Consider the following 18,620-nt stretch of genomic DNA (forward strand, 5'->3'; position numbering starts at 1 on the left):
AGATCAGGTGCACTGGGTGGGGACGGCACAGGGCTGGATCAGGGCACCTGCAGGCTGGCCCCATGCCACTCATCTGGCTGACTGAAAGGTTGAGCACCCTTGCATGTACAACAGGGGCAAGCAATTATTTTGGGCGGAAGGCCGCTTACTGAGTTTTGGCAAGCCATTGAGGGCCACATGACAGGCAACCAGGGACAGATAAATTTAATTTTCTAATTTTTTTAGAGGCACCATGGGCCCAATAGAATGGCCTGGCAGGTTGCGTTCTGCCCACGTTTTGCCCATCGCTGCTGTACGTGTGCGTGAACATACAGCCAATTTCTGCGCTCCAGCCGAATCAAGTGCGGTATACCGGGATACAATGTATACCCTCAGGACTGGCCCTATCCAGGATATGCAACTTATCTAAACAGCTCCTTCAGCACATGGACCTGTCAGGGTTTGCCATGAATGGTCACTAAATTGACCGTTCCCACCATTTTGAAGGCATCTAATAGCAGCATTTTGGCAGCAACTTCCCATTCCCCTTTTCCGGCCCAACTAAATGGAACACAAGTAGCCACACGATGCACAGACATGGTGCCAGGTCACAGGATCAAGTCAAGGAAGTACCACTGTCAGGCATCATGGCCACCTTGCATGGGATCACAGCTGGGTGCTGCAGTGCGAACAGAAGGCAACAAACCGGGCTGACATTATGTTATGCACTGATACTACTAACTGTGCAGTCGGCCTGCCGGCAGAGCAGACAACTTCCCCGCCCCGCCTGTGCAGCAGGGCTAGGCCCCCGTGCTACCAAGAAAATAAGGAAAAGCCGCACACACATGCGCACTCATCCTACTACAGCGAGCACAGCAGCCCGCCACGCCTGCGCAGTCGGCCCTCAAGCAAAGCTGGGAAGAGGGGGGGGGGGGGGGGGAAAAAAAGGAGCCCCGTGCGCCTGCGCAGTCGGCTCTGAAGCGGGAAAGCAGGTGGTCAGGGAAAATCCCTCTGCGCCTGCGCAGTCGGCCCTCAAGTGAAGCGGGAGACGCGCGGTTAAAAAAAAAAAAAGAAAAGGAGCCCTTTGCACCTGCGCAGTTGGCCCTCAAGCGAGGTAGCCGCTAGATAGGGAGGGAAGACTCCCCCCCGACACACACACCTTTGCGTTTGCGCACTTCTGTGAGCGCCTAGAGCGAAGCAGCCGCGCCAAGAGATGTGGGAGGGGATTGTGCGGCGCATGCGCAGAGGTGGCCTCTGAGGCGGGGAGGAGGTGTAGCCGTTTTTTGTCGCTCTCTTTCTCTCTCTCTCTCTCTCTCCCTCCCTTCCCCCCCCTCCCGTCCCCATTCCGCGGCGAGGGCGCGAACCGGGCGCAGTCGGGGGCCGCGCGGGAGCAGCCGGGCGGCTGTTGGTTGTGCGGGGCGGGGGGAAGCCGCGTCCGCCGAGGCCTCTCCACCCCGCCCGACGCCGAGTCGGCTGGACACAAAATGGCGGACGGGGAGCTGAACGTGGATAGTCTCATCACCCGCCTGCTGGAAGGTGAGCGCCCCCAAACGCCCCCTCCCCTGTGGGGGCGGGGCTGAGAACCCCCTCCCCGACCCCCTCGCCACACCTGGGGGGCAGTGTGTGTGGGGGCGAGGGGCAGTTCGCCAGGGAGATGGCGGGGCGGGGGGGACCTCGGTGCACGAGGGAATAAATCCTCCAAGAGGTGGTGGGAAATTTGTTGCCGTTTCCCCTTTGCCGAGGGCGACCTCCTTGTGCCCTGAGCATCGTCAGGGCTGAGTGACCGCCCAGGCACATGCCTAGGGCCCTAAGTGAGGGTCCTGCTTGTGCTGCTTCTATACCTATTATAATTCTAGAGTGGGAAAATTAAAAAGTAATATACACAGTATTAAGAAGCGGCCCACGAATTTGTTTGTGTAGAGTCCACTAAAGGGTTAAATCCAGCCCCCAGGCATCCTTGTTGTAAAGCTCCCCCTTGTCCTGGGTGGGAGCGCAGGTTTTGCCTTACACCACGCCACCCACCTGCAAGAATAGGCCACTGGGGTGGAGGGGTTGGGTGCACAGCTGCACAGGGTTGGGCAGTGCATGGGAGTTGCGGCAGGGCTGCCAGGGGTGTTGGTTCTGCCTTGGAAAACACATAACGCCAGCAGTTTCCCTCTGCCTGAAGAAGGGTGTTTGTGCCCAAAAGCTTGTAAAGAACAATTTTTCCAACTATTTAGGTGGTCTAAAAAAAGATTTTGCATTTACCCATAGAACCGTGTCTGCCTTTGTCCTTAGACCAATGCGACTATAATCAGCAACCACAGAATTTAAGATGTATGCAATAGTAAATTCTTCATAACAGATTTTACATTAAATACTTATAAACCTCATGTGTCCATTATATATAAATGCAAAACAAATTGGACACAAGCTCGTTTGCAGGTGATTTTAGTTTGATGCCACGGACTAGGTTGCGGTACATCCCAATAAGTAAAAGATCTGGTCTCTGTACTCTTGAGCCCCTGGCTGTAATTCATGCCCCATTGTGTTGGGGCTGACATGGGGGAACTGTGCCAGGTGTTGTCTGACTTCATAATGAATAAACAGTGAAAATCCCGGGGTGCTGAGAGATGGAGAGTGTGTGCCTGGCCACAAGAGGGTTGTTGGGGGTAGTTCTGCTAATATGTTTGTGCTTAGTGCATTGTTGCAGGAGGCATTTCAGATGCTTGTATTTGTACCTCGGTGGAGTGTAGATTATATTTGTTGACTGGCAGGTAACAACTTACTTACCTTTTGAGTTGCTTGAAATCTAAGAATGTTTATCAACTAAGATTTGCTGTACAGGCCCCTCTGTGATCACTTAACATGCACTTTCCAGCATAAGCTCCATTTTTAGGGATGAAAGACTTTCCGGCTTGCTCGCGTGTGTGTGTGTGTGTGTGTGTGTGTATGTATATGTGTGTGTGTGTATATATATATATATATATATATATATATATATATATATATATATATATCTTCCATATATAGGGGCATTGCGAAATCTTGTCCAGGATAGTAATCTATTTTTTTTTCTAGTTTGCTTATTTGTATTGCTACTTTAATTGATATAGTTTATTACAATATTGTAGAACCACTTTTTAAGCACTTGGTTGTCTTGTTTCTCTTAGCTATTAATTATCTTAATAAAGTAAACCACAAAACTCCATGTATACAGTAGCTGTTCTCCAAAGGAAGTGCATATCCATGTTTAAAATAGTTGGTAAGACTTACTGTTTCCAGGGGTTTCATATAACAGCTAAACAAGAGTTGTTAGTGTTGGATCATAGCCATCCTAGGTTTGGGCCAGTCTAGACTGTATTAAGCAACTTTGTGTTAAAAAATGGCAGTGTATTTGTTTGAAAAGATTACATTTTTAAAGACAGATTTGTTCAAAAGTGTGTTGTGCTGTTTGTAGGTAGTCAGTGTTTTCTAAAGATGTTTTTAAGTTTAATTTACTTAATTTAAATTATGCAAAAAAGGTAAGGAAAACCTGTCTGGCTTGTAACAGTAGGATTTCCCCCCCCCATTTTTGTTATCATACTGCTAACCATGGGTTCTTTTAAGTTTCCTCCTTGCTTCAGAAAGAGAATCTGTCCTGAGAATTTGTCATGGTATCATCTTTAGCTTTTAAAATTACTTGGTGTGGATGAGGATTTTTTTCTTAAACTTCTGTTTTACACTTTCTGTGCTACCAGTATGCCATAAGATGAGTAACAGTTTGGTAATGGCATCTTAACTCAGAGGTTTCTTTTATGTAATCAAAGATGCTTACTAAGTTTACAGTTTTGTGTGGTGTTGCTGGGTATGCTGTTTTTTGTTTGTTTTTTTTAAAACACTTTGAGTGGGGAAAAATGGTTTGTTAAATTAATCTTGGGCTGAAATGTTTTTTGATACCTCTTCATTTTTTTAATTGGCTTAACTTGTAAACACAGAGTTTTAAGGCTGCTTTTTATCTGTTGAAAAGGGGGTGTTTTACATGGCAGCTGAATTTAGAGCCCTGTCAAGACCATTTGCATTAGACATATCAAAAAGATGGTCTTTGCCTCAGAACTCAGTGTAGCTTCAGGCTGTACGCTTACTGGTTGAAATCTGTTGTGGTTTTTCTATGCCCTGTCACAAATGTTAAAAAAAAAACCCCATGTCTTACCAATGTACTTCCGTTAGCAGGAGCCCCAGTAGATGCAGTTTTGCTAGCAGGAGTGGTTATGTAGTTAGTTGTATTAGTTTGCTCAGTGTAATCTGTATTTCCAATAGAAGTAGCAAGGATTTTTTTGGGGTGAGATCTTTTTATTTGACCGACTGCGTAGAATAGATTTAGACAATTTTTCAGAGGGATTCTTCAGGTTCAGAGTGTCCTGGTTAAGCTGTATCAGCCATATGTGTTGTGCTGAGTGCAGACAAAGCCTCCCTGTTAACCCAGTTGCATTGACCTGATTGTTTTTAACACAACTTTAGCTAAATGTTCTCTAGACCAAGCATAAAACGACAGTGTTTGATCTTGGTCTTAATTTTTTCTAGTTCTGGATAGTACTAGACTACCAAACCTGTTGCAGATCAGCAGTCCCAGAATGGGTGCTTCATGTGGTGCAGATCCTGGAACAGGTGGAGCAGGCCCTGCATGCCACATAGTGGCAGATCCTGGGTGGCTGGATTGGGTGTTGTCTTCAGCACACATCCTGGGCCCTTTTGAGGCTGGCTTGGTGGTAAATGAGCAGGCTCCATGAGCTGGATCTGACCCCTGGACTATATCTTTGACACCCCTCACTTTATCTTTGACAAAAATTGTCTTTTTGAGCCAGAAGTACAGATGAGGTCACAGACAAATGGACAGTTATACAGTAAAAGCTCTGTTACAGCATTCATGGAAAATGGAGGATGTCGGTTAATCAAATATGCCGGTTATCTGAGAGTTATCACTGAATCTCTCGCCCAGTATAAAGTCACGATACAGCACAAGCACAACGTGATCATGATGGTGGATGTTTACGGTTGAGACTGCCACTAGTGACACTGCTCAGCATTGTCCTGAAGCATCGGTAAACAACAGATCTATGAGAAGCACATGGCAAGATGCCAGATGGCTATCAGAATTTTTCTGGATATCTGAAGGAAGATTTTGTATTGCTGTCTCTGATAGAGCATTCCGGATAGTAAAGTGCCAGATAACACAGCTTTCACTGTACCTGTTTTGTGCAAGTCCAGAGCAAATGAGATTTGTTAAAATATGCATCTAAAAATGCACAGCAAAGAAGGGTTTGACAATTGAAGTAATTTCAAATGCTTGTCCTAATCCTAGTAACAAGACTTAGGTAATAATGCCAGTATGGTTTTTATTTGGTTGGTTGGTTTGGTTTTGTTGATGTGTTTTTTTTGTGAAGCTTTAAACTTTGTATAATTAGCATTATATAACAAATAGTGTTTTGTTCTATCAAGGTTACACCATCACTTAAATGTAATTTAGGTTAGCTGTTTTAATCGGTTCAATTTCATAGAGCTTTTATGTTTGTAGGAACTTGAGCATTAAACATGAATGTTTACCCCACTGAAAGTTGACATCAAGACTTTTTGGAATATCAGTGCTGCTTTCTATATAAAAGCTTGCAAGTGACCCACTAAAATTAGATAGGAACTGTAAATGTATAAGAGGCAAAGAGAAAACTTACTTGCAGTCAACTAGAGCTGAAACCTCTTTCTCTTCCAGCTATTTGATAGCACTAATTTCTATCTCTAGTGACCTGAGATACTATTTCAAATAATCACTGGTTCCTCTAACAAGGTAAAAACTATGCCACTCTTTTTTGGAGAGGAGGCTTTTAAATTCAGTTACCTTGATGTAGTCAGCCCTGCTACCACTAACTTGTAAAGAATTCTTGTCTGTCAGAATGTTGAATTTTAAATAGACTTGGTGTATTGCCATCACATGCTTGCAGTGATGTGGAAAGCTACATGATAAGAATGCACATGTTATTATGTAATATTGGGGTCTAGTCCCACAAAATACTAAACATCTTGAGCTAGTGTAGGAATTGGTTGGAGAGATGGGTAACTTACTGGAAGTATTCTGATATTTTCAAAATGAAAGTTTGGAGTTTAATTCAAAATTACCCCCCCCCCCATTCAATATTGGAAAAATTATTAACTGTCTCTTCATTTTTGAAGTATCATTTCTCCCCATTTAGTATTTAAATGCAAGGCAGTTGGAAGTTTTTCTGTTTTTGGCTCGTATGGAAAAGCAACCCAGAGAGCTGGGTTAATATGCATCTGCTCTGTTCTATTCCACTAAATAGATAAATGTTTCTCAGCTCTTTCAGACTCAAGTCATCCTTTGTTAGATCTAACGCACCCCTTGAAAAATGTTCTGTCTCTTAACTTTTGCTCATTTCTTGACCACAGAAAAACGAGTGTGCAGTTCTTATGTTGCCAGGAATTCAAAGACCAGAATATTTTTCTGAGACTGGATTCCTATAAAAGTCTCTGGGTTTATCTTGTGACTCATGAGTAGGTGTTTGCACATCTAACACTGCTAATATTGGACAGCACCTCATAGCCCTTTAAAAATATCTTGCAGCTCTCTGGTTGAGAACCATTTGAGTAAATCTTCTTAGAATGTTGGAAGGAAGGACAGTCACAAAAAGAAGAAAAGCAGGTCCATTACAAGGTTACATAAATAGGACTATGTAATTCTGCAAGGAATAAATGTGGAGACTGAACTGAATCCAGAGATGAAGTATCACAAGAAAAAACCGAGTTGAAGAAAATGAACAAATGATTATAAGAAGGAATAAAAGAGGGAAACGACTTCGTTGAAAGTGGATTATTTTACGGCACTGTCAGAAGGTTGGATAGTTTATTGAAATGAATTTGGGGAGGAACACAGTAATATTGGATTTTAAACAAAAAAGCACTTAGGTGGTAGATCAGCTCGTTTGTTAGCCCTCTAAATACAGCAGACATTTTAATTGGTGATGAAGGAAAAATGTACTAAAAACTTGGGTCAATCAAATGGATGGAATCAAACAATCTGAATGCTAACTTCGTGTAGCTTATATAATCTTTGATATGCAGAGAGAATGTTTTTACTTGAATTCTTTAGCTGTTTCACATTCAGAGAGCACAACTACATTTTAACACTGATAATGAAAAACTATTTTAGTTACCATAATTAAACATGTTTGTTTAAAAATCTTAGCTGATTTTTTTTTTTAAATTTAACAGTGATTTTTTTGCCAATTTTATGGTTGTGTAATTTATTAAGAAAAAAGCATGTATGTTAGTACTGTGTGTTTTTACACTCAAGCTTACTATATTTGGCTGTTGTTTAGTGAGGTCAGATTTTTTTTCTTTCCATGCCAATTTTAATATGGAAAAAAAAAAATCTTTTTAACTATAACCCATAGGGCTTCAGCAATGCAATGCTGAACTTCTTTCTTCAGAATTAAGAGCAAGAAGAACTTCTTAAGCCAGTTGGAATGCTTTTGTTATATGGTTTCACATGTTGCTAAGGTAGACAGATATCTTTTACATTTTAACAAACTTGCAACACTTTTGACCAATGGTAACCTTTACATAAAGCTTCTTATATTTCCATTACCTAACATTTTTCTGAACTTCTGCTGCCGCCTTGCAGTTACCTGAGAAATGGAAGTACCACAGGGGAATATCTTTTATCAGATCTTTGGGGATGTTGTAGCTGTGTTTGGTCTAAGACAGCTGTTCCCAAAGCGGTGCCCAGGGGCACCATGGCACCACCCAGGGTTTATTCAAGTGCCTGCATGTATTTTCTCGATCAGTGAAAATCATTATTCCAACAAAAAATGCTGTCATATTGGCTCCCACTGCTTTTTCTTTTAAATTTGAATGTGCCATTTGGCGCACAAATGTTGGGAACCCCTGGTCTAAGGTTCTTTGGGTAAATGTGATTGATATCTTTTATTAGACCACCAAAGTAGTTGAAAAACTTGTTCTTGGGAAGCTTTCAGGTACAAACACCCCTCTTCAGGGAGACAGAAAGTTTCCCTATGCCTGAAGAAGGGTGTTTGTGCCCACAAGCTTGCAAAGAACAATTTTTCTAACTACTTAGTTAATCTAATGAGAAACATCCCACTTATCCAAAAAACCTTGTCTGCCTCTATCAAATCTTGGCCTTTTATTTAAATGGGCACATGACATAACTTCTCCGTAATTGTCTTAAACCCAGATAAGTAGTTTTCTTCCCTAATTTGTATTTTTTTAACTTTCACTTTGTGACTATATTATAGTCTCTCCCATACTCTGAGAAAGTAGTGTGAATTGAGCCTTCATTTAAAAACTTTGAATGTTACCATATTATTTTTATATTTTTATGAGATAGCTTAATCTTTATACTTTTGAATAAAAAATTGTCTTGTTTGGCAACATGTAAAACTGAGGAGGGGGTGGGTGGGGTTTTGGTGCTTTCAGCCTTGTCATCCTATTACTTGTAAGGTAGAAGCCAGACGGTGTAACACCACTAAGCTAAAAACTGATGGGTGTTTAGATTTACATCTCATCTCCAAAACCCCAGACCTTCACCTGATGAATAAACCCAGTGTCCCACATTAAGTATCTGTAAAGTATTGGAATAACACTTTGTCTTGAAACAGTTGTGATTAATTTGAGTTAAGACTTAAATGGCAATTGTATATAAACAGTTGTCCCACCCCTGTTATGATGCAAATCCCCAGCTAATCTGCTGTCTGTCTAACAGAGAGGTCCTTGTTATAGGGTAATTTGGGTAGCTTCTAGAGCTCTTAACTTCTGGATTGTCTGCACCTTAAAATGGTTTCAATCACTTGACAAAGTTATGCCACTCCATGGCAGGGTTAGCTCTGACTCCCCACCTACTACCCAGCTTCTGTTCTATTTAGGGTGTGGCCATTCCCCATATATGTGCTGCCCAAGCTGAAGTTATCCAGTATGCCAGGATCTGATTTCACCTTCCCCCCCGCCCCCAACCTATACACTAAGGCTTCTTGGAAGCCTGTCCTGGCTCAACAGGCCTCTGGTGGCAGCTTACAGCCACAGCTTGTAGTCCTACCCCTGCTCACCAGGCCTCCAATGGCAAGTCACAACTGTGCAGGTGGGGGACATGTCAGAGAAAGTCTATAGATGAAGGCAGTGGTTCCCAAACTCTGACAGACTGCGCACCACAAATATAAAATGATACAACCTTAAGTACCACCAGCAATTACTTCAGTTCAACCTTAAGTACCACCAGCAAATTTTTGTCATATAAAGTAACTATAATGAATCTGTTAACATGTATCACATACAGTGTCTGCGTACCACTGGTAGTACCCATACCACAGATTGGGGGCTTCTAGACTAAGGGTATGACTGCTACAAATGCCAGGCTAGCGCCAACATGGGTCAACATTTGTGCAGCTCATAGTGTAAGGTAGGGGTGGGCAAAATGCAGCCCGCAGGCGAGGTGCTGGCCTGCCAGGCCATTCTATCCAGCCCATGGGGCCCCTAAAAAATTTAGAAAACGAATATTTATCTGCCCTGGTTGCTTGTCATATGGCTGCCGATTGGCTTCTCAAAACTTAGTAAGTGACCCTCCACCCAAAATAATTGCCTGCCCCTGGAGGTGTAACAAGACCCAAAGTCGTCCAGAGAAGCATGGACTTTCCTAGGCTACTTCAGATGCTATGAAGTAGGCTGACTTTATCTATCTGCTGAAGGGAACTATAGCATATGAAAGCTCATACCTCTCTGAATGAGTTTCTTTTTAGGTACCACATTGTCTTGCCTTCTGCTGAACTTCTGACTAGCACAGAGAGCTGCTTCTTTCAGTTCATTTTAAGCCTGCCTAAGAACAATCTAACAAAGAGCAAACCCTGAGAGTAAAGAGGTTGCCTTTAAAAACAGAAATTTCAAATGTAAAGAATCTGTCTTTTAAGTATCTTTTGATCATTTTAAATCTTGAATCTTGTATGGAAGACTAAAACATAATTATATTATCTTGACTCTTCCATTAATCTGGTTATAACTTTATTGCTTATAAGTTAAAATGCAGATGTTTTACCCAAATAAGTCCAGTATGGCTGTGTGAAATTTGTTTACTATTCACTTTTCCTGGAGGAAAAAAGAAATGGTCAAGAACCCACTTGGCAACTTTGCCTCATGCCTCAAACACTTGCTCAAAAGTCCAGGCACCTATTGGGTTATATAGAGGACACAAACATTGAACTAAAGCTTTTATTTCTTTTTCTTCAAGGAAGCTTTACCCTTTCCCTTCAAAATACAGTTCTCTAATTGAAACCCAAAACATTGCAACAATGCAGCCATTCCTTAGTAATGTCACTGTAAGCTTTGAGAAGAAACTCCTGGGTTCCCACGAGATAAAATGCTAGACCACTTGGATAACTGTCTAACGCATGTTGATGTGGCGGAAGTGTAGAATATGATTGTGGTGAGTTTAGCATACATTTGGTCTGTAAACATTGGTGTTTTGGGGACTTGTGCACTGGCTGTGCCCCATACATGAAATTCAGTGGTATATCAGTTGAGACGTACATAGATATATTTAACTATATGCATGTGCACACATGCTATTTACTGCAAGCTGATCTTAAATACAGTTGCCAGTCTGGCCCGGATTGGATGCTATCCTTGCTTCAGTTGTAGAGTTCCTGTTTGATGTCAAAAATCTCTTAAACTGAACAGTCTACAAATAGCTATTAATAGTATGCATATACAGTGCAAGCTAGCTCCAAAACAAGTAGTTTAATCTGGGTCCAGAGGTGTGATCATACAACTATAATTCTTATGGTTGTAGAGTTGTACCTGCACAGTGCTGAACTGGACTTTTGGACTCCAGAATGTAAGCTATTGCATTCACCATTAGTGTGGAGTAAATGTGTGCTTTGTGCTATGTAGACAAATCCTAACTCTTCCTCATTAAAATGAATATAATACAATCTCTTTGCCCCAGGAATTTTGTGAAGATAAGCTTTATTAACATTTATGAAGTGTTTGCCTATGACTGTGAGGAACTTCAAACTTCTTGAGCACCTGTACATGAGCAGTGAGGCTGATCTGCCCTGCTATAATTCCAGTGCATCGGAGCAGACTCGGTTAATTGAGTCTTCTGGAGCATGGTAATTACTGCACTCAAGCAGCCTCCAGCATCTTGTGTATCAGCATCCCCATGCTTAAAAATGGTGGCAGGGGCCACTCGATCTACAGCTCAGATGAGCTTTAGATAAAGCACTCCTGCCGCCATTTTTAAGCATGGGGATGCTGATGCTCACAGCATCTTGTCCTCTTAATTGGGGTGGCTCTTGTAGCTGTCTAATTAAAGCCCCCTTCCCTCCCCCTTCTCCTGGAGTATATGTATAAACACCCCCTTGAGAGTTAGTAGTTCCATATCCAGAATTGGGTTTGAGTGTTGTGCAGTAAACAAAAAGTAGGGGTGGGGAAAAAAAGTAGGTGGAAAAAATGGAATACAAATTGGAGCAGGGTGGGAATGAAATAGGACAAGTGGTGAAAAGACAAAGTTTTCTTTCTTGTTTTGGATTAGAAATTGACTCCACATTTTCAAGTTTAATTTAGAAGAGAAAATGCATTCTCCTCCCCTCCCTGCTCCCCCCCAGTACAAACTGATAACTAAAGATAAGGACCTTCAGCTGGTATTGCTCTTTCAAAACTTCACAGAAGAATCCGAGAAAAGACTGAAGGGGTTAACTGACTAAATTAAACTGCATTGAAGGAAAAAATGACATATAATTCTAATGTCATAGACAAAATACTGCAAGTAGAAAAGTCAAGACTGTAGCAGGTCCTGTTTTATATGCAAGGTTGACAAATAACTAGAGCAGTTCATGCCCTTTTTTGAGGGAGGAGGTAGAGTATACATCAGAACAATGCAGTAAATGTCTACTCGGTTACCCATCTTGTACTCTAAATACTAGATTTAAAATCGAAGGCTTGTTTGAATCCAGCCCTGAATATTATAGGGTTCATATTTCTCCTAAAAAGAAGGGAGTAGAAAGTACATGACCCTCTGAATTGTGTAGCTGCAGTGCGAAGATAACCTTTGGAAGTATAAAACTTCAAACAGTAAATGAATAACTAGATTTGTTCATATTCAGTTTTGAAATCAATATTAGACTTAGGAGAGTTGAGTTGCATGTACTGAATGCATTCCAGCAAAGGGGGTAGTTGAATTCTTAACGACAACAAAATATTTTCAGAATTCAGTGACTTCTGTGGCGAGAAAACTGGAGGTGCCTTCTGCAAAACTTGACGCTTGTGTTCTGAATTGTGTCTTGAGGAAAGAGGCTAAAGGTTAAACGGTGTAGAACTCTAAATAGCATTAACGCCGCAGAAAACCTGAAATCTTCCAAGATCCAGGGTGCTGGTGAACAGAAGAATATTTCATTCTTAACACCATCCATAATTGCTCAGGATCATGGCATAGAGGGGTTTTAAAGGGACTATGAAGGTTCTGTTAAGAGATCAGTGTCAAACTCTTACTATCTACAGAGAAGGCAGGTTAGGGGTGCACCTTCAGTAGACTGACTGAATTGGAGATGCATACACTTTCATGAGCCACATCTGATGATGCTCGTGAAAACTTACGCATCTTGGTTAAGTTAGTCTCTTGAAGGTGCACCTCTACTTTGTGTGATGCCTGACTTCAGACTAACATAGTGACCTACCTCCTCTATAGCTAGAAAGAAATGCTAGAAAATTTCTTCCAGAGAACAAGGTTGATTAATTGGTAACTCTCCTGTTCCATAAATGGGGCCATACAACAAGAAGCAAGGGCCAAGAGATTTTAAAAGAAGCAAGATCAAAGACTGGCTGTCTTGAGGTGGTGTGTTTCTTCCTACCCCCTTTTTTTTTTTTCTTTGTTGTTGCCTGAGCCTACTGATTCACTCCAGGGAGTGAACTTGGAGATAAGGACTTTATTATTATTCCTAGCTAAAGCTTGGTCATAAATGTGGGAAGAAAACACTTGGGTTCTCACTATTTAGGACTTACTTTGGAGAATACTTACAAAGCCTCTGGATGTGGAGACCCATCTCAGATTGGCTGCCAACCCAGTCACATGCTGTGTCGGCTATATCTTTCAAAACAAGATAGAGATGGAAGCATAATGCCAGTGCACCATTCTTCCTCCAGCCCCTCCTTGTCTCTTGCTCTAACTCTTTTTGTCATTCTCTTGGGGACAGAAGCCTTTTTTTTTTTTTTGGTCCAAGTCCCTTGTACCTGTATGGCTCTGTTAGTAACAACAGAAGCTTTGCCAATTCCCAGAGGACCTCTGTAATAAAACCAGTTTTGATTTGTATAGTCACCATATGTAAAATATCTAACAATTATTTTTGTATGTCTAGCTCTGAGGCACATCTCTGTTTATAGCTGGGAAATGACAGCCATTTTCAGAAATAGGTTGCTTTCCAAGTGTCAGTGGAGGCTTTTCTGCAAGCTTCTAATTTAGGAAGCAGTTGCAATATTTGTAGTATACACAGTGGTTACCTAGTCAGCTGCTTTTTAATAGGTTTGCAGCTTGTAAGGTATTACAAAATGCTTGTATTCTTGATTTAGTTATTCTGTCTGCTTTTAGTTTATTTTTTTTGAGACTTTGGTGGGACAACTAAATAAAAACATTCCTGGCTGTATCAGAAATGCTCACTGTCATTTTGGTACAGCAGGGTGTCAAACTCATTAGATTTTGCAGTCTGGATCTGACCCATAAGGCTTTTCTCAGCTTCTCCCACGGCAGCTGTGTTAGCATGGCGAACACAAGGGGACTAATGCTGACACTGTTCATCCCCCTGCCACTGCTTTGTGTCCCCACTGGTGATCACAAACCAAAAACTTTTGTGGCAGCAGAGGTGGCGTTAACCTGTCTGGGTGCTGGTCTCACTGATGCAGCAGCAGCTGTGAGAAGCCTTGCAGTCTGAATCTAGTAATGGGTCAGTTGGCCCACAGGGCTATATGTTCAACACCCCTGTGGTACAGTATTGACCCAAAATGTTACTGATAACATCAGTTTATCACTAGGTAAAATATGACATTGGCATGTCTGTACTGATGCACTTACTGGTAAGTTTGGGTTATTGATATTCAGGTGTGACAATCTCTATTGCAGAGCTGTGTTTTAAAGGGGTTTGCATTGGTGCTAGTCTTGATGAGCAGGGATCCTGGTTTTTAATGCTTTATTGATATATTTCCAATTTTTAAGCAGTTTGGAAGTCTACCAGTCCCACAATCATTATAATAAAATAAATTTGACTTTTTTAATCATGAAAAATCAGAGCTCCCCTTGCTCCCTTTATTCACCAGGCTGTGGGTCCAGCTGTGGCTGTCTTCCTGCTGCTTTGTAGTGCTGAGCAGCCCTGATATGCTGGTGCCGTGCCCCACGACCATGCTGTTGCCTTACTGCTGACACACTTCCCCAAGGCCCCAGATCCCTAGCGTGTGAGGAAGGGTGATGTGGGCATAGGCAATGTGGGGGGAGGTGGAGAGGCACATGCCCCTCAGACTTCTGCACCCACAGTGGGTGTGTGGAGCCTAGTCAGATCAGTTCAAGGCAGGAGCAGTCTCCACAGCCCAGCAGGTGGGACCCAGTGCAGAAGGGAGCACTATGCTGCCATGGTGAGGTGTGGTGGTGTAGAGTTGTGCTTTCCTGCGCTGCCGCCGCCCCCTCCCCCCCCCCAGTGGGCAAGTGGGCATCTTACCTTGGCATCCATGGTAGCACAGAACTCCTTCCTGTGTCGGGTCCTGCCTGCTGGGCCACCCGCAGAGGCAGCTCCTGCCTAGAGCTGGTCCAGCTGTGGGTGCAGAATGCTGGGGTTCCCCCCCATGTCATGTGTACTTCTCTTCCCTCCCTGCCCCCATATGTGCCTGGAGGGAGCTGTTTCCCACCATACTGCCTGGTGTGCACATGCCTGTGTCGCCCCCTGTGTCCTGCTCTCCCCAGCCTCTTGCAAGCTGGAAGTCTGTTGGCCTACAAAAGGAAAGTCATGGTTTCCTGGGTTTTTCTCCTTTAAAGGAGAAAATCCATATTTTGCTGTGTTTTTCTGCACCAAATGGAAAACCCAGCTTCCTGTTCATGATTAACGTGCTGGGACTTGTGAAATTTTATTTCCTAGGAGTTGCCTATGTCTGCAGTAAGTTGTGCCACTCTAATTCTTTCTAGTGAAATTGTCCTGGGAATTTGTGAGACTGGCACATGAATTCTTTCAGTATTTAAGTAGCTTAGTCTGTGATCAAATCTCAAAAGGGTGCATTGATAGCTTGTGCAAAAGCAGCACCCTGACTTTATCAAGTGCCGTAGGAAAGGCCTACTAGGTCAGATGTAGACCACCAACACTCTATCTGTGGATGGAAGCAGAGTTGGAACAACACAGAGGAGAGCCAGAGTTAACTCCTATAACAAAAAACAGTCCTTAGGTGCGTCATGTCCCTTATTCTGTTGAGGTATCTATCTGACGCACGTACGGACTGTTTTTTGTTATAGGAGTTAACTCTGGCTCCTCTGTGTTGTTCCAGCTCTGCTTCCATCCACAGATAGTGTTGGTGGTCTACATCTAACCTAGCAGGGTTTTCCTATGGCACTTGATAAAGTCAGGGTGATCCATAGCAGAAATACTTGAGGCCACTTGCTGACAAACTGTTCAAGTAAAGAGTGGCCCCAGAGTACAGTAGGATGATGCCAAACTGTCAATCTGCATCATAGTCATTTTATTTGGTTGTAACAGGTCTCCAAGCTTCTCCCAACACATTTCCGTGTTGAGGATGACTACTAGGAGGGAGGTGTGTGCTATCCTGGTTTCAGTTGGAGTAAATGCTTTCCAGAATGCTTACACAATTTCCCCTTTTCCCACCTCCGCACACATGCATACACTGGATGCTAGCATGGGAAGGTAATGGGATGGGGAAAGTTTCTGACTTTTTATATTGTTGAATCAAATACAAACTTATGTTTAAATCCTTTGCATGGGATGGGACTTATGGGTTTTTATGCTTCAGAATCCTTCATAGCTGTAATAGACTTCCAAATAAACTAACAGTAAATCCATTTAATAGAGGAGCAAATATATTGGAATCCAGGTCTTTCAGTACTGTATTTACTTAATACCTTATGCACCCTTACCCCCCCCCCCCAATAGCCCTCAAACTAGGGTGCATGTTTTAAGGGAGAAAAATGCTTTTTTTTTTTTTTCCTTGCCAAAATGGAGGTGTCCATATGCTGAAATTGCTGCTGGACACTTTCTCTCTTCTCCCCTCCTGCACGTAGCCAGGGAGTCCTGTCCTCAGCATTACTTGCCTTCTTGCAGCTGCAAAGCTACAAGTTTAAAACCCTGTCAGAGCCATGGTCAAACTGGGACGTGTCAACTTTGCTACTCAGCCAAAAGCTGCCACTAATTTGGCAATGGCTTTGACAAGGTTAACCCTGTAGCTGTGCAGCTGCTAGAGGTTGAATGAAGCTGACTACAGGCCTACCCCCCTTCTGTGTGCTGTCAGCATTCAGCCTTGGCAACCCTGTGCTGTGGAAGCTAAGATACTAGAAAAATCTTTTCTCTTTGTCTTACTTTCCCAAAACAAGGTGTGTGTCTTATTTTGGAGGGGGGGGCGGGGAAGGAGGGGAGAATGCAAGAAAATACAGCAGTTCCACAGCATCACTAGTTAGGACTGTTGGGTTTTCTCCACTGCATTTTTCTGAAACAGTAGTTCTCAATCTTCTGACTTACGGCACCTTTCCATAACTTCTTGGAATTTAGCGACACCATATTAATTTAAGAATAATTTATTTCTTACCTCCTTGTACTCTGAAACACCCTTTTAGAGGATTTCATGGAGTGCTAGGGCAGTCAGGGCACCACTGATAGCATGGCAGAGGGATGGTGCACAGTGCTCAGAGTTGGAAGTGGCTTCTAGGCAGAGTAGACTGGGGAGCTTGGGGCTGGGTCATTAGACTCCTGGAGGAGGTTGCTGTTCCTGCAGGGAGTGGGAGGGGATGACTGGTTACTTGTGCAGCGGCTGGTGCTAGGTGAAGGCAGTGGGACAGAACTGTGCTGTGCCCTTGTCTTTTTTTGCCATCTGCTTCCTCCTGGTCCCCATTTAGGTGAGGGGGACAGCATGGTGCCTGCTTCTAAGAAGACCATGCAGGAGTCCCATTTCATGCAGCCCCTCTCACCAGTTCCTAGAGTCTGGGAGGACTGGGGGAATGAGCTGGGCTGAATAAGTGCAGTGTTCTGTTGCTGGCTTGTGGCAGAGCTTGTCCTTGGAGCATTGGGGTGGTCAGTGCAGGAGCTGTTGGGTGGCAGCCATGCTTTTCAGCCTGCCTTGTTCCCTTGTTCCTCCGATGCTCCCAGCCAGGACACTGAAGTAGTGAAGACTGCCTGGTATTTGGAGGAGCCAGCATGTACCCTTTTCTCATAGGGGCCAGGCACCATGGTACCCTTCCAAGGAGCTTGTAACACCCAGTTGAGAATCATTATTCTGTGTGTTGGCTCTGCAGTTCATTGTTACTTGTGTGATAGTCTGTCCATGGCAAGCAGTGAAATATTGAAAATGGGATAGTAACGTGTTGAAACCCATTTTGCTAATAAACTAGAAAAGGGTGGAAAATGACTTCCTTAATATTTTTGTCAAAGCAGACTAAAACAAAGGAAACCAGTCTGTAAAAGGAAAATATGTAAGTGACTCAGGGAAATCATGGACTGTATACAGCATGGCCTCATTCCTGGACAGTTCTTACAAGTAGAGCTTCAAAATTGAACTCCTTTTATTGGTTTAATGAAGTAATAAAATTATAAATGTTTTATTAGCTGGACTATAATGTCTTTGGGGTAGGGAATCTTATTTGTACAGTAATTGCTTAAGCTACCACAATGTAAATGGCATGTCAGTCCCCAACGCTTGTCAGTATTTCAGTACTATGCAAGTAGTACCCTCAATACTAGGGGTGTAGACTGACAATAATAAGACTTTTTTGATACAGTCTCCCATGATATCCACAGGAATAAGGAAATATGGACTAGATGAAAGATCTTTAAGGTAGATAAATAACTGGGTGGGTCATCATCATACTCTGAATACTTCTCAATGGCTTGGTGTCTAATTGGGAGAAGGTATTAAGTTGGAAGGGATGGGGGGTGGGAGAGGGGAATAACTAGAGGAAATGTGCTCCATTCAGTGAAGGGGATTTAGCCCAGCTGGTAATGCTCCTCCACCAGTCTAGCTGGGAAATGTTGATCTTTCTTCACCTTGCTTCTGAAACTATTAGGGAAATAGGGATTTAACTCTGGCTGTTTTCCCGTGGCTGTTCCTTTTTTTATGCCATTCCACAAATACCCCTCAGACACTCTTGGGACTTGAAACTCCTTATCTTTTAACTTTTATCCCTTGTGTGAGATCAAGTAGGAATCTGCTTTGGACCTGTCTGTGCCCATTTTTGACTTGCTCTTACTTATTGCCGCCCCCCCGTTGCCAGCAGAGAGCCCCGAGGCCTGTGAGCTGGATGGGTGCTGGATGCCAGTGGGCAGGCCTGGGTAGGTGTGGTGCTGGGCCCCAAGGCCTGATCCAGCTCAGGGACTGGCCTCTGCCCCACTCATCTGGCCTTCAGAGCTGAAAGGCTGAGC

At 43.1% G+C, this 18,620-nt stretch overlaps 1 protein-coding gene across 1 annotated transcript in view; it reads left to right on the top strand.

Annotated features, from left to right (window-relative positions):
• Positions 1-1,218: 1,218 nt before the first annotated feature.
• The window catches only part of PPP1CB (protein phosphatase 1 catalytic subunit beta), a 51,996-nt gene continuing 34,594 nt past the window's right edge, over positions 1,219-18,620 (top strand). The window contains exon 1 of the mRNA XM_090047123.1: positions 1,219-1,515. Coding sequence (XP_089903249.1) covers positions 1,464-1,515 — 52 coding nt within the window. The 5' untranslated portion in view covers positions 1,219-1,463. The remainder of the gene's footprint in view (positions 1,516-18,620) is intronic.

This window comes from Crocodylus siamensis, chromosome 1 (assembly GCF_052110815.1).
Source record: "Crocodylus siamensis isolate JL-2025a chromosome 1, ASM5211081v1, whole genome shotgun sequence".
In the NCBI taxonomy this organism is placed as follows: Eukaryota; Metazoa; Chordata; order Crocodylia; family Crocodylidae; genus Crocodylus; species Crocodylus siamensis.